The 26,758-nt window shown below is 45.1% G+C and overlaps 1 protein-coding gene and 5 non-coding genes across 7 annotated transcripts; all 6 read right to left on the bottom strand.

The window, feature by feature from the left end:
- Window positions 1-1,716: 1,716 nt before the first annotated feature.
- On the bottom strand, window positions 1,717-13,543 carry LOC142776577 (uncharacterized). 2 transcript variants are annotated; one of them, XM_075880479.1, is made up of 5 exons: window positions 12,750-13,543; window positions 7,731-7,793; window positions 5,491-5,579; window positions 2,163-2,322; window positions 1,717-2,065 (listed from the first exon to the last, which is right to left on the bottom strand). In XM_075880479.1, the coding sequence occupies exons 2-5, from the start codon at window positions 7,732-7,734 to the stop codon at window positions 1,803-1,805; spliced, it is 516 nt and encodes a 171-aa protein (XP_075736594.1). In that variant the 5' UTR covers window positions 7,735-7,793; window positions 12,750-13,543; the 3' UTR covers window positions 1,717-1,802. The 2 variants fall into 2 exon arrangements, with proteins under 2 accessions (XP_075736594.1, XP_075736593.1); XM_075880478.1 differs by lacking the exons at window positions 5,491-5,579; window positions 7,731-7,793; window positions 12,750-13,543 and having other exon boundaries at window positions 2,163-5,478.
- Window positions 13,544-23,956: 10,413 nt separating this feature from the next.
- On the bottom strand, window positions 23,957-24,038 carry TRNAS-UGA (transfer RNA serine (anticodon UGA)). The gene has a single exon. It is a non-coding gene; the product is annotated as a tRNA-Ser (tRNA).
- A 226-nt stretch (window positions 24,039-24,264) lies between these two features.
- On the bottom strand, window positions 24,265-24,346 carry TRNAS-UGA (transfer RNA serine (anticodon UGA)). The gene has a single exon. It is a non-coding gene; the product is annotated as a tRNA-Ser (tRNA).
- Window positions 24,347-24,576: 230 nt separating this feature from the next.
- TRNAS-UGA (transfer RNA serine (anticodon UGA)) lies at window positions 24,577-24,658 on the bottom strand. The gene has a single exon. It is a non-coding gene; the product is annotated as a tRNA-Ser (tRNA).
- A 539-nt stretch (window positions 24,659-25,197) lies between these two features.
- On the bottom strand, window positions 25,198-25,279 carry TRNAS-UGA (transfer RNA serine (anticodon UGA)). Its single transcript has one exon. It is a non-coding gene; the product is annotated as a tRNA-Ser (tRNA).
- Window positions 25,280-26,443: 1,164 nt separating this feature from the next.
- TRNAS-UGA (transfer RNA serine (anticodon UGA)) lies at window positions 26,444-26,525 on the bottom strand. The gene has a single exon. It is a non-coding gene; the product is annotated as a tRNA-Ser (tRNA).
- Between the last annotated feature and the right edge of the window lie 233 nt (window positions 26,526-26,758).

Here is a 26,758-nt window from a genome sequence, read left to right as displayed (position 1 = left end):
TTGTCGGCCGTCAGGTTCGGGCGCGGCCGAAGGGAAGGCCGCCGTCCTTGGGCTGTTTTAGCAGGAGGTTCCTCGACACCGGGCACCTCCGTCTCAGCACCGCCGTTGCTCGCCTGGGGGTGGGGCCGCTTCGAGGCAGCCACACTGTTCGATGAAGGGACGCCGCACTTCTCGAGCAGCGGCTCATTCAGGCTTTTAAGCTCACCGGCCTGGCGAGCTGCGGAGCACACCGTCGCTTTCGTCGTCGCCTCAGTAGCCACATTGGAGTCGCAAGACACTTTTACGGGCGTTGCCGCTACATCCTTCCCGGTGTCTCCTACGGGTGCTGGTCCCGCTTCCGGAGCTTCAACAGTCAAGGGTTCACAGCCGGAACGCGATGACGACGCATGTGGTCCCGTCAGCTTGTTCGTCTCGTCGGTTCCCTGGGCAGCCTCCTCGGCCTCGACGACGTCCATAAGTTCGTCATGCTCGTCAGCCCTAGGGAGCCCGGTTGCCGACGCGTCAGTGCGGACGCAGTCCGCGTCCACGTGTCCGTAACGCCGGCACTTCGAGCAGCGGGGCACCCTGCAATCTCGGCGCACGTGGCCCGTGCCGTGGCAACGCAGACACTGCATCGCCCGCCCGGGAACGACGACGAGGGCCAACTCACCGGCGACTCGAACATGATGGGGGAGGTCATCCACCTTCACTCCCGGCTTCAGCTTTAGGAGAACGCTTCTGGTGGTCGAGCCTTTCTCTCTCATGCCTTGCACACGCCACCGTTCACGAGTCACTTCAGTGACGTTGCCAAACGCGGCGAAGGCTGCCCTGATGTCCTCATCTTGGACACCGTACAGCATCCAATGCAGGCGAAGCTTTCCCAGGCAGCACGCCGCCGTTGGACCAATCTTGGACCAACATCGGCTAACATCGGCACCGACGTCGGGCCGACGTCGGAAGTGCAACTTCTTCCAATGTCGGGCCGACGTTCAAGCCAATGATGGGCCGACGTTTTGCCGATGTTTTAGCCAGTATGCAACCAACATTGGGCCGACGAAGGCCCATCGTATTGCCGACAAAGCTGCCAATGTTCGGCCAACATTGGGCCATATTTCAGCCAATCACATGCCATTTTTACGCCGATGTTTGCTGCACGACGAATATTGGCTACGGATGTACGACCGACATTGGACCAATCCAGGGCCACATTGCAGCCAATCAAATGCCGTTATTACACCGCTGTTTCCTGCACGACGAATATTGGCTACTGATTGGCTTGCCATCATGTAACCATTATTAGTAGGGAATTTTTCTTACCGGAAGATTTAAACAATATGCCTCGATGACCCACTCTTGTAGCTTTGCAGCCCTGTATACTTGGGGCAACAGAAAATTGAATGCTGAGAACTGAAAGCAGTTACTCGATCTATTTCATCTTTTATACCTCATTCCCTTTGCTAACACTAGAAGTGTAGTTTATTTTTTTACCAATTTATCTTTTGCAATAGCGAGTGCTTTATTTGGTACTGGTATTTGGTACAGCAGATCGAAAAAAGTAGTTACGAAGTAAATGTTGAAAGCGTATGTCCCCCACTTGCAATCCCCACATATGTCCCCCACATGGTAATCGAGAATATTCATAGTTTAGAGCATTTTTTTGTAACTAAAACATGGTGATGGTGCTTCCGAATCAGCATAAGCTAGCCGAACAGTGCACCACCGACAGTCTGCAGACTATTTATTCTTTGTTTTTTTTATTTATTTGGTACAACAAAAAATGTATACATTGAAAAATATATATACACAACTAAAAAAGGCCCGCTCTACTGCAGGTCAGGTTGCGTTGGGGGCACAGTGACAGTGGTGCTGTCAAGGCCCTGGCTGCTGTGGCTGGGCAGGAAGCCAGCTGCCGCGAGCAGCCGATAATCTGCACTCCGAGAGTGGGGATCATCGGGCTGCTCCACAACAAATGCTTCTCTGAAGCGCCGCTTCCTGCCCCCACAGCGATCACCAGACCCTGGCAGCCACCTCTTAATAAAGTTGAGGGCCTCCGCCTGGTCGCACCCTGCTTTTTGGCAGATGACATCTGCATACAAGAACAGAAATACCATAGTACACATGAAGCACTGCAGTACAGAGAATACACAAGGGTACACACACATAAAACAATGAACAAGTCTAACCTGTCACTAATCTACAGAGCCTCAGGTTCACAAAGGCCCTTTTCCCTTTTCTGCCATGAAGGCTGTACAGCACTTGCACGTCATGTGCCAATACAGCCTTCATGGCATTCACACCGATTTCTCGAAGGCCACGTCCCCCAATCTGCAGGAGGTGCTTGCGCTGTAAAAAAATGCAAGAAGCATAGATGGGGTAAACGCAACAGCACATCGAAATGTCTTCATGATAAAAATCTGCAAGAAGAGGACACTGAAAACAACAACTTGAATTTTTGGGCATCACAACATTTCATTGTTTTTTTACGCTAACTTCAACTCACTTGACCTAAAATGGTTTCCACATTAGCCCTCTCACACTCAGTGTGAGAACCTTTCAGAGTCCTTCTCTGAATGCAGTTTCGCTGTTATGAAATCAAATACAACACTGTTATAACCCTTAATAAATATTTATTCTAGCTATGAAATAGTATAATTACTTTGTACAGTGCTCAAATTCCAATACACGTTTCTTCGAGGTTACAATGTCTTTGCCTGAATGTTGACCAGGAGTAGCTTCTACAGGTGAAAAACGATAAAATATGTGGAATTCAAAAAGAAGCTTGGACATGTTTTTAATCAATGCATTGTAAGCAGAGCACAACAAGATAAATGAACATGATCAAGGCGTACTAAGAGGCAACCTTAGAGCGACCAAATCTTGGTCATAGATGAAACTGATAGAAAAATAAAGGTCGCACTAGATGGTGCACCATTTGCTGTTTATATTTTTCTGTGATAGCCAACAAAGAGGCCTGTCGCTATAGAAATCTCATCACAATAAACAAAGGTGCATTTTTCTTCACACTGCGAAATTGGGTGCATGTTAGATTTTTAAAAAAGTAAGAAATCGGCTAACACAAGGCCGGGTGAACTGTAGCTCAAAGTAGAGAGAGCCGCAGCGGACACGAAATAGGGTGATAAATAAACAAAATTACTGAATGTCTGTTTTAAGCAGGCTATTGCTAGTCACTGCCCATCAAACACACGATGCCGCCTACATCGTCTGCTAGCTTAGGACAGTTCACTCGGACTTCACAGACTATAGTAAATACAGTCGAATCTCATTAATTCCAACACATTTAATTCGAACTGACGCTGTGGTCCTATCAAAGCTATACCGCGCTCCGAAAATGCTCTCAGCACCCCGCCTAATCCTGCGGTGGCACTTCAGACACCTCATCGCTGTGCTTAAAGAAGAAAATGAAGAAAAGGAAAGAAAAGACTGCGGTGGAATGTTTGCCAAATGCCAATCTGCGACATTCCTGTGCCCCGCTTCGGCTTTTTCCGTCCCTGCCACGTAAAGACCCTTCTCCTCTTAACACTGCGCATGAAGAGAAAGAGGGGAAAAAAAGCTGTCGCAGAGAGTTGGCTCTCTCATGCCGATCTGCAACGCGCCAGTGTCACGCTTCCCTGTTTTTCGTTCCTGCTATGTAGAGACTCTTCTCCTTTCAACACCGCGCATGAAGAGAGAAAAAAAAAAAAAAAAAAAAGCTGCCGCGGAGTGTTTCTCTCTCGAATGCCGATCTGCTTTTCTCCAGGTGGAGACGCTCCTCCATTCTCATCATGTGCTGGCCACGCTCCGGCTGCAGCGCAGATGGTAACAGTGGAAACACAGTTGTCTTCGAAGAGTGTCAGCACTGGACATTGCCGCGCGCAACTTCTTTTGCCAGGAGAATACTGAAGCCGAAGTACAAATGCTTTGCAAACTGCACGCAAAACTTGTTGACTCGTTGCAAGGCCAACGTGTACAGACATGTATTGACTACTTTAATTAATGACGGATGTCCTGTAATTTGTGAATAAAACTTCTCCATGCACATGCATCACTGCATGGTGAGTCCTCCGCTCGTTTACCGTATTTACTCTATTCTACCGCGCCCTCGATTGTAACGCGCGCCCGATTTCCACGACAAAAAAAAAAAAAAAAGACATCGGTTGCAACGCGCACCCTTTTTTCTCGTTGGCCCGCTTGATCACACCACTAGCGAAAACGACTCTTTTTGAGAGCGTCTTCCGTTTAAATATGAAGTACGGGGGAAGCTTATGCCTATCTGACGTGCCACAGAGCATTGCTGTCACTCTAGTTTTACCGTGGCCCGATGTCAGTACACAAACTTGCTTCGCCCCCTTCTCCTAGACGGTTGAGGTGCCAGGCATGTCGAAGTAAAGAGGCGTGTGATCGGCATTCCCGATTTGCCCAAGCAGGTAGCCGTTGTTGTGCCGCAAGTTTAGGAGGAACCTCTGAAGACTCTGAAGCTTTTCTTCGTACTCCTCCAGCAACTTCCGGCATATGCCCGTTCGCCTTCGGAGGGAAAAGCCTTTTCTCTTCATAAAGTTCGTTAGCTAGCACCTGCTCGCTTTAAAATGGCTCTGCATTAGCCCTTTTTTTAAGGCTAACTGCATAGCCTGCACTTGGAGCAGTTCTGTCGTCATGGGCCGCTGTGCCGCTCACTGCTTAATCACATACTCGCAGAGCAGCTCTTCAATTTGTGGAAACCGACCCTGCTGTGGTCCACTGAAGCCTTGCGTGAATCTTTGCTGTCGACAATATTCTGCTTTTGTTTTCGCCAGTCCCGCACGCACGTTTCGGGAACTCCGAATGACCGCGATGCGACCCGATTTCTGTCCGTTCCGGCACACGCGACGACTTTTCTTTTAGAAGCAGCATTGTGGTGCACTCGAGCTTTTGGAGTCGGCCCTACCATGCCGTCGATGCTAATGTACTACAAGATGACGAACTCCTCAGCACACGTATGAAGTGCCGCACATGGGAAACACGTAGGCAGAAATGACCGACGCGCCATGCCGACGCACGTAGGGGGCGGCCATTTTGTAAGTGGCGATGCCAATAGAATGACCATATTCAGTTTTTTTTTTCGTACTCGACTCTAACGCACATGCGATTTATGAACTCTCTTAACCGAAAAAAAGGTGCGTGTTAGATTCAAGTAATTACGGTAACTTTCATTATTTTGAACTTCTTTTAATTTGAACAAATTTTCTGGCCTCTTTGAGTACGAATTATTCATATTCGACTGTAGTACAGTGGCTCATGAGATAACCTGACTAGTTTGTTTCCCGAAACACAGTATCTAAAAGCATTACTAAATTTCTGCATGTTACATAGGCATATTAAAAATCAAGAAATATACACCAAAGCCGCAGCCACAGCTTTACTCTGCACAGCTGCCTCTGCTGCCTCCACTTCTCCAATTGTACCAGCAGGCAGCCGGGGAAGGTCAGAGGGGCGCTGTGCTGGCTGGGCGTGCTGAGGCACGGACAAGAGCCGTACCTTGTGCTTCAGCTGTCGTACCTCCTGCAGAACCTCTCTTTGTTGCTGCCGGATGCCAAGTTGGATCCGCAGGATCCGTAGCAATAGAGCTGAAACATACAACAGTACATACCATATTTACTCGCACAATTTGCATCCTCACATAATTTGCTCACCAGTATAATTAGCCAGCCTGCTTTACTACAAGAAACTTTTTGCTCGCATACTTTGCCCTCCCCAACCAGCCCGAGCCACCTTGCCAGCACACACACAGACACATTTGACTTCATGAAGCTTGGTCAGGCACATCTCTTGTCGAGCAGGCGAGTGCAGTCTTACACAAAATGGACTGAGTGCAAGGTCCCTTCTTCCATGAACTTTTATGCTTTCCCTAGAATATCGAACTTGAAAACTGAAACCTGTTTATGTGTAGTCCGAAATGCCTAAAGGTTTGCCTCCTATCTTCCCACCTCTTCCACGACAAGAATGTATTCCCGAGACACACCACAGATGTTGAACGCGTGCAAGGACCTGTCACATCAACTAGATGAGGCAGATTTTCGCACTCATTTTTTTTTTTCGGTTTCGCCATCTGGCCATTACGTTTTTACCGTTCCTTGTGATAGGCTACAATAATTATATACGAGGCAGATTGCTGTTATAAAGCTTACCGAAGAAAACTGAAACCGTGCTACCGCTAAGGACATCAGCGTGGAGTTCTTCGACATGCAATATTCAGTATGGGAGCCAGCAGAAGAGTGCGTTGAATAAGACTTAGCATAGAAGCTTGGGTGTGTTGGTTAGATATCGGAGGGAACACAACGCAATAGAAGACTGGGACAAGGAATGGACACACACACACATGAAGGGCGACACACACAGCACTGTGTTAGCATCGCGCTTCCTTGTCTGCATCTTACGTTACGTTGGGTTCCCGACAATTATTGGAGAGTGCTTATGTTCTCTGGTATAACCCTGTCATGGGAACTGGTTTTTGTGAGCACTGTTCGGAAGAACTTCAAGAAAATGGGGGCATTTGAACAGGCTTAGCAAACAAATGACAATCCGCTTTGAGACAGCTGTGACAGCGCCTGCAACATATATTCCAAGTTGAGCTTTTAGGCTTGCGATTCCTACTAGCTTCACACATGACCGGATTGACAAAAAAAGTACACATAATATGCGAGTATATACCACATTTAACTCTGTAGCTTCGATGAACCAGGCAGATACACAAATTTATCCAAAACTCCATTGATTCAGTTGCAAAATTATTCAACAAACAAATTGCAATGTTATCAATGTTACTATACGATTGTGGCACTTTACCATTGCAGCTTTCCAAGAGGCACACATAGTGCAGCGTTATTTCATCACTCGCAGTTAATTGTATGCAGTAGGTTGCTCACAGCAACTGACTGCATGCAATGGTGAACATCTTGCATGCTTGCACCGCTGTTTCAGCATGCTGGCTGCTTCCCATACGGCTATCAATTGATGTTCACAAAATTGGGAAGATGAAGAAAGACTACACAGTGCCCTCTGGCCACCCTATACTCCAAACCTCCAGCCAACAAACAAACAAAAGAAACAGAAGTATGCAAATGAATATTATTCCTAATGCAGCTGGAATGGAGTGTAGTTTTTACCAATTCTGTGTGTTAAGTCAATATGGAGTGAGTTAACTCCATAAAGTAGCTTTTCTCATAACAGTGTTCACTCTATTGTAACACAAGAAGTGACTTCATAGCATCTAGAAGGAAAAGTAGAATCTTCAGTATTTGATAGAAATGTGAGGCTCTACCTTAAAACAACAATAATCTGGAAAAAGAACTTATTACATTCGAAAAAAAAAAGGTAGCACAGTTGATCCCTTTTACAAGAGACACTGATGTAACAGACAAACGGGGATAAGAGGCACCAGTGTGCAGGCTGACATTTGGCCCATCATGCATCAGGCACTCCGTAGATGCGCCTGTGCAGCCGGGAGCCCTACAGTCAAGCATGCTGAGCAAGACTGTTGACCACTGTACAATGACACATTGCCACAAAATTTCAAAACTTCATTTCACAGACTTCTGCAAAAGCTTCTTACACTCTTGCATAATTTTTGCACAAGCTTCTCTCATTCTTGCGTGATTTTCGTCAGAACATATAAGTGTTGGAAGTTGTATGTCCCCAAAAACTTGCACAATACAAATAGCATACATTACAGTCTATCACTTAATACGTGCATAGTGTAACAATGAAAGGAAACTCACGCATGGTTTGCTCCGAGCCTTCCCCGTGCGGTGCCTCCTTGAGCCTTGGAGAGCACTGTACAGCTAGAGCAAAGTAGCATCAATCCAGTGTTAATGGCAGGTTAACAAGACAACAAAACTAACCCCCATATTCATAAACGCTCCCCGACTCGACTTTCACCCTTCACTTGACAGAGTTGAGCACTGTGCCGCTGCTCGTTTGAAAGCGACGCTGCGCTACTCGAGAATCACAGCAGATTATTGCTGACATGCAGCAATTTTCTCTGCTTAGAGACGGCGCTCCCATCAGTCATCTCAAATGAAGGTGAAGCGTTGAGTGGAGGGACGTTCTAGAATAGGGGGTAAGATTGGTTGCAAGAACACTACAATAGACACACTTAATTTTTACACTTCATCTATATTGCACAGCTACACACATTCTGCATCCTTATAATGCAACATATACATACAGGCTTATAAAGTAAACACTGTGGGCTGCTCAAATAACACCTACACAAAAAGATTACCCAAAAGTGGCCATGCGCAAAGTACTTTTATTTGAAACTCACAAAACTTTTGCGGTGATGGAGAATAAATAAGACAGGTTACGCTTGGAGGCACATGAGACCTTCGCAGCTTTCATAAAGTACAAAAAACAATATGGTATGTGTGTGTGTATGTACGCATGAAGCTTCAGCCTTTACATACGGTTTCTTGAAAGAATCGACTATGAATTTTATGGCACCTGTGTCCTTCAGCGCAATTGAAAGCCTGCTGATCAGTGTGTGCAATTGTGGAATAGTTACATGGAAAATGGCGTGAAACACCTAAAATCAAATTTTTCTAGCTAGGAAATATGCAGCTGTGAAATATGCAACAGTGGGAGGTGACCACAAGAGTGATTTGAGTGTAAGCGGCAGTATTCCGCATTCATGCACCCCGCCATTTTCAACTGTTGCCCAAAAGCAGCACCACTTCAGCGTGCTACTTTTTTTTTTTTACATCATAAACAGCACGGAATACAGCGAGGATGAAAACAACATATGCAATTAAATTTTGAGCACTATTTATGGTGCACATGATTGATTGATTGATATGTGGGGTTTAACGTCCCAAAACCACTATATGATTATGATAGACGCCGTAGTGGAGGGCTCCGGAAATTTAGACCACCTGGGGTTCTTTAACGTGCACCTAAATCTGAGCACACGGGCCTACAACATTCCCGCCTCCATCGGAAATGCAGCCGTGATTCGAACCCGCGCCCTGCGTGTCAGCAGCCGAGTACCTTAGCCACTAGACCACCGCGGCGGGGATGGTGCGCATGAAAAAAAAAAAAAAATAGGCCTTTGTACAACGACGAATTCATAATTTGCCTTCACGGACCTTCTGTTAGGCTGCAGCACATACAGATTTCTTGTGGCTTTCAAAAGAGATTTGAAAAAAAAAATAATAACCGTGTTTACTCTCGTGTTTGAGCGCACTCACTAAGTCACCCTCATTTCAGTCGCCAAAATTTTCAATTTTTGTTTCTTCCACATATTAAACACACACCTTACGTTCATCTGCTGAAGTCCCACGGGCTCCCCCCCCCCCCTTGCCGCCTTTGCTCACTGCACCGTGCCATTTTATTTTTGTTTCTATTTGTTCACGGAACGTCCCCTGTCTTTTTTAATTATCTCTTGTAACATATGTGGCATTATCTTGTTCCCGAGGCGCCACAGGTGCTCTGCTATGTAGATGCACCATTAAACTAGTATTTTTGATCAACTGTGCATTTCTGATGTTTACCTTGCAAGTACGTAAAACTGGCATGCTTCTTGATCTACGATACACATGTGGCTTGTCTCACTTTGAAGGAAAAGTTAGCATACAATGGTGTAAATGCTTAGAATTTGAAATATTGAGGCAGCAGCACACCGGAGATGATCATATGGTAAAGAAACAAGTGCTACCTTACTACTGGCGAGTTGTCACTTATATGTACAAATAAATTTTGCGAGCTAAAGAAAGTACAAAAGCACAGCGAGGCTATGATGTGGTTCAACCTGTGGATTCACTTCATTTATCACGCCATATGATGAAGCTTCCTTTGGTAAAACTGCTCAGATAAGAAAAAAAGTTTGCTGTCCAATACAGCAACTATACAAAGTGTGCACGTGCATCTCGCAGCACCTTTTCTTCACTTCCGAAATGCGCCACCAACATGCCCAGGCACCAACCGAATCTATCGCCTACAACTGCCATGTTGTCTCCTCGTGCTTGCACCCGTTTAGTTTTGCCTCACGATGCAAGTTTGAGAAATTATGAGCTGTTAGTGAGGCAAGTTGATTTAGTAGTCCACGCAGAGGGAGCAGAGCTTAGGGTGTTTCTTCGCTGAAAGTTATAACCTGAAATTGAGAACGCACATTACGATTTTCCTAAAAGTACCAGCGTATTTGGCTGGTGCAGATTAACAAAAGCTACTTGAAGAAACTTTGCAATATTTGCATCTTCAGGTGCAACTTCATTACGGGTAAGTGCCATAGCCAAGTATTTACCTGCAAACAGATATAGCTTACCAAGATACTGTACATACAAACTTGTCCGCAGTTAAAATCATGATGGCGAGGAAGGCGGTTAAAATCGTGATGGCGATCGCGGAGATTTGGTATTGCATTGAAACAAACTATAAAGAATGGGAAACAATATTAGTTCACTTTGAAGTATAGCCGATCGGTTCAAGTTGGGCGTCAGGATTTTTTTTAATTAGTCAATTAATTCTATACACGGTCTCTATCATGTTCAGTGACTCCACTGTACATTAGCGTACAACAAAAGCAAAATACAAAGTGAAAAGTGTGTTAAAGCATACGCGAAAAATAAAGTGATGACTGGCATTACCGCGGCACACACCACGCAAAGTCCCTATCTGCCTTGTATAATATTTTCCTCGACTATTTCCACAAATTTCAATCAAAGAGGCTCAAGCTCAACATCAGCACTGTTTAAAACACTTGGGGGGGGGGGGGGGGGCATTGTTACTTTGGTGACGTAGGCCGTGACAATATATTCATACTATTATATCTCTTGTAAACTTGCCTAGCTCTGCACGACTAGTTTTCGATGGGAGCAGCTGCGCTTCGCACAACCACTCTTAAAATTGCGGCTCGAGAGATTTTGAGCTTTCACTTGTTTTTGGGCCAGGCAATTTGTAGTGAAAGCAAGATAATAGGCCCTCATAGGTTGTGGCGGGCAGCCGGTGTACGCCGTGGCTGGTATATGTGTCGCACATCTTGATTTTCTGGTCTTGTATCGAGTGAACGAGCGAGGCCTTCCGAATCCAATGAGCTCGTTAAAGTAAGACAACAAAAAACCACAATGCTTCCACATCGTTCACAGCAACAGATGACAAGCCCCCAACAAACCGCACTGCAGCACGTGAACTGCCGTAGGTACCCAGGGAGTTACCCGGGCATGGCGGGAGAGGGCGACAACGGCAGAAGTGACATCACAAGAACACTATGTATAAAGGGGACATTTAAAGACTTTTTTCCCATTTTTAAACTTTGTGCACTGTTCTATCACAATTTATAGCTCAGAATAGTTGTATTTTGAAAAGGGCACTAATTCATAAGCCCAATGGTTCAAGGATGGGTGCATTTAGGGGGCCCATCCTACGTTTTACTTATGCCCTTCAAGAACTTGCTTACAGGGCCAAAGTCCTGTTTCAGAAAGAACACGCTAGTGCGTGGCCAGCAGTCCGTCAAGCATTAGTGCTGGTGAGATTTGGAAATGCAGCGCATGAGCATCCTCATCTGCTACTTCTCTGCTCATGCTCTCGGGGCTTAATTGCGAGGCACGGTCCTTCGCACTTTTCATTTTCACACTGTAAATCAACTGATACCAACTCTGCCTTCCATTATTTAATAAACCAATATTTCATGGTCACGAGGACGAGCTTGAAATGTTTGCTACATCAGACCTGAACAACATTTTGAGTCACCGAAACTTGCTAGTTGCAGCGAGCATTATGCGAAAAATATGATGTGCTTTACGGTGACAACTTGCAAAACACTGCAGCAACGATTAAAATCATGCATTTTTTGTGCTCACAGGAAATCCCTGAAGCAGGAGGCACTGGGCTAGATAAATTGTGCAGCTAAAATACGGATGCGCTTTCCAATGCTGTCATGCGTACAGGCGAAGAAATGGCAGACAAAACTGGGCGCACCCCGATTCTATGCGCATGCGTTCCATTCACAAGCCTCGCTGCCAGTTAGCACCACATGGCTCACTGTCCATGAGCTCGCTTGTTTCCTGTAACAGTGGACCATACGGTACACCTATTTAAAAACGAGGATAGAATGTATATAATGCAGCATCTGATGAAGCCATGACCATGTGTTGCTGATGAAATCTGGAACTCTAGTTAGTACCCTTATTGTTAACCAGCCGACCGACTAGCAAAAAGATTTGCGACTGAAATGATGGCATCTACACCTGCCCTTAAAGGGACACTGAACAAAGTTTTTGCCGCCGAGATTTTCAGCCAAAGCAAAAGATTGGGCCATGAAATTCATAGACAATAATAATTTCAAGCAGAAACTACGAAAACATACTGAATTTAATGAGCCTTTTACAAAATGCCGCGTCTAGCTCTTAGACACGGCGTTTTCTAAAAGGTCGCGACATTTATTTTTCAAGTTTTTTTTTTGTTATTCAAGACAAATCTACAATGCATTGTTCACAGAAAACAAAATTGCCTCGGTAAGATTTCTTTGCGAGCAGCTTACTAATTTCAAGGCAGGCGCGTTGATTCGTGAACTGAAGGATGCGAGTGATCGATCTTGCCTGCTAGTGGCTAGGCGACAAAGGCTTTACCTCATGTCCTGGTGTAGCTAAGTCACGCAAATGGAGCAGAAAATGTGCATTATCATTTATTTCACCTAAATATCACACGTATGTGACTTATTGCCGGTGACAGGTGATCAGGATGAAGTCGACAAGTTGCAAATCTGAACAAGAATTCACTCGAATGAAAAACCAACCTATACTCACGTGCACGGTGAAGTCGAACACGTCGTCCGTCAATGTTGTCGCTGATGCCCGAAGGAAAAGAGAAGAGGACAAGCGACGGGGTCGTCTCTTTCTATAAAGTCGGCGGAACTGCCAGCACGGCCAACACAAAAGGCATCGGGTTGACATTCCTCCATCTGGGCATCAGTCGCTCCACCCGGACATGCAGCTGCTACTGGTTCTACTACTATCCTCTTCCCCGTGCCTCTTCCCGACATTGCAGTGTTGCTGCCATACTCGCGAACCTTTTTAAATTAAAGCACGCAATCATGTATTATCGTGCGCCATACTAAACTTAAAAACAGTGCGCCGGTACGTGAGATCACGAAGCGCGGTCCACGCCATCAGAAGAGCAATTAGAGAAATGAAACAAAGAAAACAAAAATGTATAAAATATTTTGCCTCAATACGATCCGCAATCCAGTTTCCTGCAGCGGCTTTTGGCTCTGTATGAACGGCCAAGCCAGTGCCAAGCCAAGCTTGCGTCCCTGATCAGCTGTTTGTTTCCATCGAGAATTCAACAGTGAACTGGCAATTTGTTCAGATGATATTGCTAAAGGGCTTGAAATTGAATATTTCTCTACGTACTACTGCTGTACTTTTCCTCTCTGTTTCCTGACCACAGTGATGAGATTGAGGAGGTTACAATTTAGAAAACAGCAAGTGCAGCTCAAGCATTGCTAGTATCGCTGTTTCGGTAATAAAATGTTACAAAGATTTTGCCCCGCGACCTGCTTGCCGTGTTCGAGCACCCAGTAGAAATTTACGGTGCCGCGTTTGAAAGAGTTGAATAAAATTGCAATATTACGAAAGAAAGGCTCTGAAGCAACATCGTATTTTATCAGGCCTACACCTCCCACACCTAGACGAGTAAAACTCGTCGATATTATCTTGCAAAGCTGTGTATAATATTTAAAACACATTCTTTAGACCACGATGAATTGTTCTCTCGTGTGGCTTCTCCATTTGGTACTGTCATGTTAACTTACAAAGGCAACTTTCCATATTTACTCTCTTTAGATGTTGCAAAAGCTTGACACGTGGTGTGTATGCCTTACTGATAATTCTCCTCGTAACCTGGGTCCGCCTCTTTAAACAGCGTCGCATTTTATTGTTCGCTATTGTGTTTGTTTTATACTGTAAGCGAGGTGTGTGATTTCATCAATATTCACGAGTGTTCCCTGACTATACAAACACGTGCGTCTTATTTGGTGCGGTGCACGTTTGTATGTAGCAAAAAATGTCATTTCGTCAGCGTGTGTCTGCATACACTTGCATGCCCTGCAGTACGTGTACATAATCAGTGCAGTAAGGACTGCAATGCATAGCCTTGCATGGGACATATATTCCATGCACCCTCAGAGAAATGTTGTTTGTTATGAGCCTACTGTTTATCATTACATTTTTTTTTGTTAAAGTTTCATCTTCATATAAAGCAGCTGTATACAGGCACGAGCTTCAGCAGCTTCCTCGTTGTTCCATTTTAAATAAAAACACCAAGCCTACCCGAATCAATGATCTGTTTGCTATCATTACTGTTATGTGTTCTACGATGTACACAAGGACAGTAGTATACAAAAAATAGGGAGGGAATTGAATGCCCTGCCTGCATGGCTGCGCCGTTTCACAAGATCAGGCGCTGCGCTGTGAAGCTTCCTACCGGCCTGCAGAAATTCAAGGGAGCGTACAATAGCGTGGTTCAAGAGGACTTGTGGGGAATACTAGACACACTGGGTGTAAAAGATGGAGTCACTAATCGTTTAAAGGAAATCTATAAAACTAACAAGGTAGTTAAAAAGTGGGAAAAAAAGGTATCCAAGCCCACAGTGGTGAAACGTGGACTTAGGCAGGCATGCCCACTGTCACCCTTCTTATTCATGATGTACCTACAAGGATTAGAGGCCAAATTAGAGTCAAGGGGACTTGGCTTCAACCTCTCTTTAGTCAAACAAAGAAAACTCATTGATCAGGCACTACCAGCATTAATCTACGCAGATGATATAGTGCTAATGGCCGACAACAAGGAAGATTTGCAGAGGTTGATGGACATCTGCGGTAATGAGGGAGATGGGTTAGATTTTATATTCAGTTAGGAAAAATCAGTAGTCATAATTTTTAATGATAACAAAGGTAGTGAGCTTAGAATACAGGAAGTCACGCTAGAGATAACAGATAAATACAAATAACTGGGCGTATGGATAAGCAATGGGACCGAGTACCTGAGGGAACACGAAATATGCGTGACGACTAAAGATAACAGGAATGCAGCAGTGATGAAAAATAGGGCACTGTGGAATTACAATAGGTATAATGTTGTGAGAGGAATATGGAAAGGGGTCATGGTTCCTGGGCTGACGTTCGGCAACGCGGTCTTGTGCATGAGGTCAGAAGTTCAAGCAAGATTAGAAATTAGGCAACGTGAAATATGTAGGCTTGCTTTAGGAGCTCACGGAAATACACCAAACCAGGGAGTACAAGGTGATATGGGATGTACATCATTTGATGGCAGGGAAGCTAGCAGCAAGATAAAATTTGAGAAGCGATTGAGAGAAGTGGGGGAGGAGCGTTGGGCTATGAAGGTTTTCAGCTACTTGTACATGAAAAATGTCAATACAAAATGGAGGAAACGAACCAAAAGATTGACTGGTAAATACTTAGAAAACAGCAGGGGGCCAACCCAAAAAGAACTATCGGTTAAGAAGAAGATGAAGGAAGCTGAGACCGATATGTGGAGAATTGGCATGATTAAGAAGTCCGCACTAGAGATCTATCGAACTTTTAAGCAGGAAATTGCCAAAGAAAGAATCTATGATAATACTCAGGGTAGTTCTCTACTGTTTGAGGCCAGGACGGTAGTATTGCGAACCAAGACATATCGGGCCAAATATGAAGAGGTAGACACAATATGCAGTGCGTGCGAAGAGAAAGAAAAAACTGCCAAACACTTGACAATGCTCTGTAAAGGGATTCACCTTATAGTTCAAGATGATGGCGCAGAGTTTTTCAAAGCACTGGTGTTTAGGGACAGGGAGGGCAAAATAGACTTTAAGCGGGTAGACTTAACTAGAAGGAGGTTATCTGATTGGTGGCTAAAGTACAGGCACGATTGAAAATTAAACCCTTCGCTTCAAAGTACCCGTCCAACTTTACTATTTAAAGGGGAAAAAAAATCTATTGGTTAGTTCACTAAGCATTACGGCTAGGTGACGTTAGCCGCCGCCCGATCTAAAGGGTACAGCCACATCCATCCATCTATCCAGCCAAGAATATGCTCTCTGGCTTGTTGCTCCAGGCCTAGTCAGGTAGATTTTCTGGCCTCACCGTTGAATTGTTTGCTCGGGTTGTTGCTTGCAAACATTGCGGTTTTGGGCTTCGTATCATCTTGTTCCGTCATCATGTCCTCCAAGTGGAGGACATGTCGCAGTGTGAGGAGGGAGTACGACAAGGCGCTGATAGAATGAGCTATCAGTCTTACCAGGCAGGCGGTTGAGAGCGCACCGAGGCAGCTGACGCACACCAGCACTATCCGCTTCCTGTATAATACAGGCTTGGGAATTATAGAAACACAGAGCAGAAATCAACTCTTGTGCCTCTCTCATGCACTCACAAGGCAGAACCTGCTTCGAACACTGAGGACCGAGCTAAGCAACACCATGCGTGACGATAAATCTTGGTCTCCTATTGCAATAATGATTAAGGCACGCATGCAACTTAAACCATTGTCACGCAAGATGAATTCACAACACCATCGAAGTGAACCCAAGGCACGTGCTGATTATTATGTACGGTACAAGCGCTAAATTCATGCAGACGTTTAGTTGGCGCTGCAGTAGGCCTAGTTGAAGGAATGGCCACAGCTACTGCTGCGATGGAGAACGGGCTCATTAACATCTTCATGTAGATTAAAACGGCTTACCCCGAAATGGCTGGGAGTGTCACGCTATCCCTAGCAGTGGCACATGCAGTTGCATATTTAACGATTACAGAAATGGCGTACCGATTTCCAAAGCACCTATCAATACTTCCGTCAAGGCGTAGCACCAAACACTTTATCGCACATTTCGGGAAACATTCCTTTTTCTCCCAATCTGGTGGCTAGGCATGACTACGCCCAAGAATAGGCATGTTATTATGTATGTCGGAGGTATTTTCATCTGATCCCTGAAAAATTATTTCCCTAAACCCATGGAAAAAAAAGAAAATGGAATTCGCACCTGTCATCACATTGCACCCCATCACAGGAATGGGATCAGATTGGCCTGGCGCTCAATACTCCCTTGCGCTTAATAAGAGCTCGGTCTGGCACCAGCTCCAGACAAAACCATTTATAATCTCCTGTCTGGCACATCTGTTTTACTCTGCTCTCTCTCAACCAGAGTGCACCATGTACCTGTGGTTCACCCCTGGTGGATCTTTTTCACTGTTTGTGAATTGCACACAAAGCCCTTACTGGTAGATCCTATTCCCAATTCTTCACTATTCTCACAGGAGGCCACTCTTTGGGCAGCTTACATCACGACATGTGCGTGTCATGATGTCAGTGCCGTCTTTTCTTTCTCTTTTTCTCCTTCCCTGTCCTGTGTTTCTGGTGTTGCGCTGCAAACAAGTGAAGATGTTAAAGAACACCAGATGTTCAAAATTTGCTTCTCATTAATATATCGTGGTTTTGGGAATTAAAACCCCAGATATATTGATAGAAGATGCATGAAAAGGGAAGGATGATATTGGAAACTGGCAAAAAAGGGATGACAGACTTCTTAATCTATGCTGCCATTGAGATTTTCAGCTGTTCACGCAATTCTCACATGTGGCTTTGATGCAGCTATGCACATATCACACAAGCATGCTGACTGTACAGTTAGTATAACTGCAACCTTCATGTACCCAGCCTTCATGTACCCTCTATGACATTTCAGAACATCTGAGTCAGTGTTAGCATCAAGTTATGTTCTTCATGCTGGGGAACCAGTGTGATGAGTTACCTTTTCTACAGAATGAAGCCCTGTCTACCTGGAACAAGCTGCAAGATATATAACTAAACAGCCCTTTTTAGGGCCAGTCAATCTCTGTCCGGCTTGGATGCACCAACTGATTCCCTTTATCATCAACCCTCAACAAAACTAGCAAATGTTTGTACATGTGCAAGCAGTGTCATTCAATATCTTAAGAAATGCTTGTGAAGCAATTTCAAGGAGAATCGTTTTTCTGATCTCATAGTGAGGCATTAGGAACACCTTAGTCACACCAAATGCCATTATTCAATGAGAGGAACAAGAGAAATATTTCACTGGGAACTATGAAGTAAACAAAAAAACAAATGTTTTCAGATACTGCGAGATCATTTCATAAAAAAGCTGAGAAGTTGCTATGTGTGGCCACATTTAATCTGTGCAAGCATCGTGTGGTTACAAAATTCTGTACCAAACATAGGTTCAGCTTTCTGGAATAGACCGCGCTGCACAAGCTAGCTCAGTGCATGCACTTCTGTACCCTGCCAGAGAATATTTTTACCACCAGTATGTTGTAACGTGAAGTGAAATGGTGATTGCATACTAGGGCGCGTCCTGCAGGACCCCAATAAAGTTGTTTCACTTGATCGGTTGGTGTGCTGTAAGCAGAACATTTCCAAGAAAAATTGTATAGTTTGGAGGAGGACTTAAGCAAGGAAAGGTGTAGATAAAACACTGAATTCACTGGCATTATCCTCACCAAGTATAACATTGTTTTTCTGGTGAAGCTTTGTGTCTGAACAGCGAGCAGGATAAGCTGGTAAAAACATGCAAAATGGGAAGTCTAGCACAGCAATCTGTGCAGTACTGCTCATTTCATGGAGCATTAATTTCACAGGCTTTGCTCATTGTTAGTGTTAAGCCTATATTATGTCCACTGCAGGGTGGAAGCCCAATCAATGTTCCCTGTCCTGTATGAGCCAATTTCATATTATGGCTGATAATTTCTCGATCTCATTGGAACTAATCACCTGCCACCCTCTGCTACATTTCATGTGTCCTAATATAAATTAATTGACATTACTGACCTGTCATCCATCTTTTTTTCTCATTCCCAACTAATGCATTCATTTTTGACAAACTCTGCTTTCTTCCCATGTCTTAATATTATGCTAGCCTTTTTTCATTTTTCTGAAACTTTATCTTTGCTCAGAAGCTAGAAGTTATCAGAAAGAACATAACGACATTCTACCTCCTGAGCATATGACATCATCAATACAAAAATGTAATAAAAGTGAGAAAACATCCTATCTATATAAGAGGCCCTAAAATACTGCAGGAGGCAACAAATAAACTGGTATTTGTATAAAGGCAGTGACAAAAACTTTGACTACTGTCACTTATTCTGATTCTTGGGACATCTTTTTTAGTACATCATAACACATAATTACACATTTACACAATTTACACAGAGGAATTGCCACCACGTGCATTGAGGCCACCCTTCAGAAGTCATGTGAGCACAAGGATGAGGTAAGCCTTAAAAACCAGATTAAAAGACTAAAGGATGCTGGATATCCCAACAGCACCATCACACCCGTGTGCTAAACCCTCTTGCAGAAAGTCAAGTTAAACAAAACAGGACCAAAATAAAAACAGAATGACCAAAGATCTTTGCATACTTTACCGTACGTACATAAGGTGTTTCATAATATAAAGAAAATAGCGAGCCGATATGATTTTATCTTGTTATTTGCCATCCCTTGCAAGTTTTCAAAAGTGTGTGTACTAAAAAGCAACAGGAATAGCCATTATTTCACCATTCGTCACGAGAATAGGTATACTGAATGCCAATATAATGTTGTGTATGAGATACTATTGACACGTGGAAACGTAAACATAAGACAAACTGGGCAATGCCCCAATGTTTGAGCAAGACAGCATGCTTAAAATGTTAAGAATGGCTATGGTAGTCGCATGGCCATACACTGTAAAGAATGTAAGTGCAGTTCTATGTTTCATAAAACACTGTTTTTGAAAAAAGCAAGAACAAGAAATGAAAGAGAGACTGTGAAAGCATTTTCCTGTCAGGAAGGCCATGGATCAGTGCATCAGTATACCTTCACTCATCCATTCGGAGAGAGAGTATTCTTTTCTCAGTTAAGATTATATTATCATGGTCTCACATGTGTCGTTGTGCATGAGCACTGTTCTTGTACTCTGTAAAAAAGTGGGCGTAGTACCTTCAATAAAATTTAGTTGGCAGTCAGCGCTCGTTCCTGTCCTTTTTGTCTCTTCCTGAACTTCTCTCACTGTTACTAGAACACAACCACGATGAACCAACTTGCCCAGATTAAGCTATTGTTGACGAAAAGTCAGAGCATGAAAATACTTCAGGGGCTCAGAACCTCCTCACTACCCGTCTAGTTACGGCCCTGGTCTATGTGTTCCGAGAGTGAAGCACTAGTGGAGCTATCTAACTACCTAACGGTGAGGAGGGTTTGTGTATACTCGAGCTTGTTTCATGACATGGTGAGAGGTGGCAAGTTGTTGAAATAATATGCTGTGTGGGAGGTCAAGATTTTGATTGAGAATGCTGAGTATGAGCCAGTGACATTAGGCGTTCAAGACTTTTTGCGATATTCACTCTAGCATAGGACCTTGGTTGGTGGTTGACGTGTGCATTTGATCACATTGTAGTCTTCCATCATAATTTTTTTGCCACTTGGCGTCGACGCTCTTGAGTTGTACCAAAGTAATTAAGCATCCAGGTACAAGTATCTTCTGTCAGTGTTTCAATGAAGAGCTGAATATGAGTAATAGCTTCCATCGATACTTCTGGCATTGGTGTATGCACATTTCTTTTGAAGTTCTCTTGTAAAAAAGGCATTAAAGGTATGTTTTTGTGACTTTTTAGTGTTGGCCAGAACTGCTGGTGTGTCCGAACGGCTCTTCGATTGGTTGTGGTGTTGTCTTGTTCAGGGCCACAGAGCTTTCAGTCTTTTTTTATATTTGCCTTCACAGGAATGCTCTTTGCATGCTTCTTCAGTACTTTGTATTATTCCTAAAGCATTGACTTCCAGATTTTGATTGTGGCGCTTTAATCTAGTGTTCAACTTCACGCTAGCTTCATTTGCACGCAAAGCAAGAACTCAGGAGTATGGTAACTTTTGCTATGGGTTTTCCCTTCTTCAGTCTAATGTATTTTTGGCTGTGTTGTCTAAGCGCTGACAGCCTCGCGCGACAGCTTTTTTTTTTGTGCACTTATTGTGTGCCAATGACTTATTTGCCTCCTCAGCTAAAGACTTTTTGTATTATAAGAGAAGGCTCTGTCTGTATTGCTTTTGTCATTTGCTAATGGTGTATCCTCAGTATCTTTTCTCAGTGTACACTATACTTGAATGGAAGAGCAGCATGACTACCTTCAGCTGTTAGCAGGCTTTTAGCTGCTGTAATACTGATTGATGCTCCTTTCTCGGGTGTTCTATTTTGGATGGTTGGCATGTCATTGCTTCTTTTAAACTTTAAAACTGCAGGTGCACCTTTTTCTGGTTACACCTGGTATATTTTTCCAGTGGTTATATATATATATATATATATATATATATATATATATATATTGCTAACTTGAGAAACAAGGCCTCTTTACGTTAGGTGCACATCAGGTGGGAAGAGTACTTCTATTACTTGCCAAGATTGTGGCCCCTTATGGTGGGAATCATAATGCACTGTTGATGTGTCAAATTCACATAGCATAATTGCAAGGCACTCGATCAATATCCAAGGAAGAAAATTATGTTCTTCTGCGTGAGTTTCAGCAACTCATAGTAATTTGTATGTAAATGAATACTTCATCATTCTTGGCTGTCATGTTTTATGGAAGCACATGTGCTTCGTTAATAACAAAAAAAAAAACACGCACGCTCACGCCACTGCAGTGGCGTGAGCGTGCGTGTTTTTTTTTTTGTTATTAACAATTTGCCCTATGCATTCACGTTTCTTCTTTTTTTGTGTGTCGTACTTCTCGTATCGCGCAGCCTACCGTTTTGGGCACACGTAAAAAAAGTACATAAAAAAGATGCGTTCCACGCCGAAATTCGCGTTCGCAACGAGCTGGGCACCGACAGGGTGCCCTACGACGCCCACACACTCCGCAACACCTTACCAACCGTTCGCTGCGATGTTGTTGGGAATTCGTGTGGTCGTTGCATGAATATAGCGCGTGCGTGCGTGCGCACGCGCGTCTGTGTGTTAGATCACGGCAACTGCATATGTTGTGTGATTCAGTCACCATAACGCAACTGACGACCCCCGCTCTTCCCACACGTCAAGCAGCAGCAAGTGCCGTTAACCGTACTGTGCTGTGAACGCAAAACAGATTCGAATAGGTCGCGTAGATAGCTAGCCCGACACATGATACGATAAGATTTGCGTCAGATATTCGACGTCTACATGCACGCGTAAGACAGCGGTATCCGCAGCAGCTTCGTCATACGTACGAATAGCACCGCATCGGACGTCACGTCTGACAGAGAAACTTGATCGGTAATTTTTTCTCACTTAAAAAGTCTACCTTGCACAACTTCAACCAACGATTATGCATTTCAACGAGCTGTGCATGGTTTAATGATTGATTGATTGATATGTGGGGTTTAACGTCCCAAAACCACCATATGATTATGAGAGAGGCCGTAGTGGAGGGCTCCGGAAATTTCGACCACCTGGGGTTCTTTAACGTGCACCCAAATCTGAGCACACGGGCCTACAACATTTCCGCCTCCATCGGAAATGCAGCCGCTGCAGCCGGGATTCGAACCCGCGACCTGTGGGTCAGCAGCCGAGTACCTTAGCCACTAGACCGCCGCGGCAGGGCATGGTTTAATGACGAAAAGATAGTTCTAATATTGTGCCTGGCACATATATTACTCGAGCTCTCTCTAACTTGAAAAATCGGCACGTGAATTGGGGCCAGAACAGCGCCAAAAAGCAGCACACGCAGAAATTGGCTCATATTCTAATATTATGACATCGTGATGTTGACTTTTCAGCTGACGCCGGCAATAACGTTCAAAGGGCGGGCCAATAATGCCGGTCTTATTGGATGGCTCCGCCCATATTGGCTGCTACTTGTACAACCTGGCCCGATGTGTCCGTTCTAATAGGCCGGCACAGCCTATATGGGCGGAAAGTTCTGAAAGCTGGCCCAATATAACCAATCTAATAGACTGGCACAGCCATCATTGGCGGAATGTTGTTAATGCTGGTCCAACATAGCCGTTCTATTCGGCTGGCAGAACCAATATTGGGGGTACGTTGTCAACGCTGGTCCAACGTCACCGTTCTATTTGGCTGGCATAGCCAATCTTGGCGGTACGTTGTGAAAACTGGGCCGTTCATGGGCCAGGCAATGCCGATCTATCCCCAATATTGGGCCAACCTTCTGTGCTGCCTGGGTTACCTGCTGATGATTCAGGATCAATATTCACGCACCGGCGACCCTTGACCCTCAATTCTTTCATGGGGGCCAGTTTCTTCGTCTCTTCACCACTGGTGAGGGTGACGGCCCAGACATGATTTATCTGGTACGCACCTAACGCGACGACGTCGGGTAGCACTCCAGCCGTCGCCAGGGCGTCTCTGAAGTCCTCGACCCTGTAGGGACGTTCACGCACGTCACCGTGCAAAAACAACGTGTTCAGTACAACACGGCCGGTGGGCAAGGTAGGCAGAACGATATCGTAGTCCTTATCATCTTCGCCATCGATCCTGTTTCCACGGCCGGCGCGGGCCGTTATCGCCGCTCCGTCGGAGCACATGATTCTGCGTCCGTTCGCTTGCGCTGCCGGAAGAAGAATCGGCCACGACTACGGCGACGGCGAAAACTCCCATTTCACTCTTAACGTAGCCGTTTTTTGTCGAGAAGAGAAAAAACGAGGAAACGCAGTCGGCAGGGTTCGAACCTGCACGTAAAGAACGCAATGGTTTTCAAGACCATCGCGTTAACCACTCGGTCACGACAGCGGCGACGGCGTCTCCTGCGATTTCACTCTGAACAAAGTCGTTTATGTCGAGAAGTGAAAAAAAACGAGGAAATGCAGTCGGCAGGGTTCGATCCTGAGCGGGAAGAACCCAATGGTTTTCAAGACCATCGTCTTAGCCACGACGGCGGCAACGGCTTCATCTGGCATTTTACTCTGAACATAGTCGTTTACGTCGAGAAGAGAAAAAAAAACGAGGAAACGCAGTCGGCAGGGTTCGAACCTGCGCGGGAAGAACCCAATGGTTTTCAAGACCATCGTCTTAACCACTCGGCCACGACAACAGCTGTGGCGTCAACTCCTATTTCACTCCTTACGTTGCCGTTTTATGTCCAGAAGAGAAAAAAACGAGGAAACGCAGTCGGCAGGATTCGAACCTCAGTGGGAAGAACCCAATGACTTTCAAGACCATGGTATTAACCACTCGGCCATGACTGCGGCGACGGCGTCATCTCCTATTTCACTCTTAACATAGCCGTTTTGTCGAGAAGAGAAAAAAAAACGAGGAAACCCAGTCGGCAGGGTTCGAACCTGCGCGGGAAGTACCCAATGGTTCTCAAGACCATCGCCTTAACCACTCCGCCACGACTGCGGCGACAGCGTCAACTTCTATTTCACTTTCACCGTAGTCGACTATGTCGAGAAGAGGAAAAACAAAACGAGGAAACGCAGTGGGCACGGATCGATCCTGCGCGGGAAGAACCCAATGGTTTTCAAGACCATCGCCTTAACCACTCGGCCAAGACAACGGCGACGGCGTCAACTCCTATTTAACTCTCAACGTAGCTGTTTTATGTCGAGAAGGAAAAAAAAACGAGGAAACGCAGTCGGCAGGGTTTGAACCTGCGCGGGAAGAAGCCAATGGTTTTCAAGACCATCACCTTAACCACTCGGCCACGACTGCTGCGACGGTGTCACCTGAAATTTCACTCTGAACATAGCCGTTTATATCGAGAAGAAAAAAACGAAACCAGTAAACTCAGTCGGCAGGGTTAGATCCTGCGCCAAAAGAACCCAATGGTTTTCAAGACAATCACCTTAACCACTTGGTCACGACTGCGGCGACGTTGTCATCTGCTATTTCACTCTGAACATAGTCGTTTATGTCGAGAAGAGAAAAACAAAACGAGAAAACGCAGTCAGCAGGGTTCGAACCTGCGTGGAAAGAACCCTATGGTTTTCAGGACCATCGCGTTAACCACTCGGTCACGACTGCGGCGACGGCATCTCCTGCGCTTTCACTCAGAACAAAGTCGTTTATGTCGAGAAGTAAAAAAAACGAGGAAACGCAGTCGGCAGAGTTCAATCCTGAGCTGGAAGAACAGAAAGGTTTTCAAGGCCATCGCCTTAACCACTCCGCATCGACGGCGGCAATGGCTTCATCTGGTATTTCACCCTGAAAATAGTCGTTTATGTCGAGAAGAGAAAAACAAAACGAGGAAACGCAGTCGGCAGGGTTCGAACATGCGCGGAAAGATCCCAATGGTTTTCAAGACCATCGTCTTAACCACTCGGCCACGACTGCGGCGATGGCATGAACTCCAATTTCACTCTTAACATAGTCGACAACGTCAAGAAGAGAAAAACAAAACGGGGAAACACAGTCAGCAGGGTTCGAACCATCGCGGGAAGATCCCAATGGTTTTCAAGAACATCGTCTTAACCACTCGGCCACGACAACGGCGGCGGCATCAAACCCTAATTCACTCCTAACGTAGCCGTTTTATGTCCAGAAGAGAAAAAAAACGAGGAAACGCAGTCGGCAGGGTTAGAGCCTGCGTGGGAAGAACCCAATGGTTTTCAAGACAATCGCATTAACCACTCGGCCATGAATGCGGCGACGGCGTTAACTCTTATTTCACTTTTAACATAGTCGACTATGTCGAGAAGAGGCAAAACAAAACGAGGAAACGCAGTGGGCACAGTTCGATCCTGCGCAGGAAGAACCCAGTGGTTTTCAAGACCATCGCCTTAACCACTCGGCCACGACTACGGCGACGGCGTGTGCTCCTATTTCACTTTTAACATAGTCGACTATGTCGAGAAGAGGAAAAACAAAACGAGAAAACGCAGTGGGCATGGTTCGAACCTGCGCGGGAAGAACCCAATGGTTTTCAAGATCATCGCCTTAACCACTCGGCCAAGACAACGGCGACGGCGACAACTCCCATTTCACTCTTAACGTAGCTGTTTTATGTCGAGAAGAGAAAAAAAACGAGGAAATGCAGTCGGCAAGGTTTGAACGTGCGCGGGCAGAACCAAATGGTTTTGAAGACCATCACCTTAACCTCTCGGCCACGACTTCGGTGACAGCGTCACCTGCTATTTCACTCTGAACATAGTCGTTTATGTCGAGAAAAAAAACAAAACGAGAAAACGCAGTTGGCAGGGTTTGAACCTGCGCGAAAAGAACCCAATGGTTTTTAAGACCTTCGCGTTAACCACTCGGCCACGACTTCGGCGGAATCGTCAGCTCTTATTTCACTCTTTACAAAGTCGACTATGTCGAGAAGAAAAAAACAAAACGAGGTAACGCAGTCGACAGGCTTCGAACCTGCGCGGAAAGAACCCAACAGTTTTCAAGACCATCGCCCTAACCGGTCGGCCCAGACTGCGGCGAGGGCATCATCTGCTACTTCACTCTGAACTTAGTCGTTTATGTCGAGAAGAGAAAAACAAAACGAGAAAACGCAGTCGACAGGATTCGAACCTGCGCGGGAAGAACCCAATGGTTTTCAAGACCATCGCCATAACCACTCGGCCACAACTGCGGTGAGGGCGTCACCTGCTATTTCACTCTGAACATAGTTGTTTGTGTCGAGAAGAGAAAAACAAAACGAGAAAACGCAGTCGGCATGGTCCGAACCGGCGCGGAAAGAACCCAATGGTTTTTAAGACCATTGCGTTAACCACTCGGCCACAACTGCGGCAATGGCGTCAACTCTTATTTCACTCTTAACATAGTCGACTATGTCGAGAAGCGAAAAACAAAACGAGGAAACGC

Source organism: Rhipicephalus microplus, chromosome X, assembly GCF_043290135.1.
Source record: "Rhipicephalus microplus isolate Deutch F79 chromosome X, USDA_Rmic, whole genome shotgun sequence".
Lineage (NCBI taxonomy): Eukaryota > Metazoa > Arthropoda > Arachnida > Ixodida > Ixodidae > Rhipicephalus > Rhipicephalus microplus.
Note: the sequence above shows the minus strand (reverse complement) of the source record. Positions and strands in the feature narration are given on the sequence as shown.

Bases quoted from the DNA above. Each gene is read 5' to 3' on its own strand.
- LOC142776577 (XM_075880478.1), bottom strand. From the start codon at position 2,439: ATGCCCAAAAATTCAAGTTGTTGTTTTCAGTGTCCTCTTCTTGCAGAT. The intron at 2,066-2,162 runs GTTAGACTTGTT...TCTTGTATGCAG, and splicing joins GCTCTGTAGATTAGTGACAG to ATGTCATCTGCCAAAAAGCA.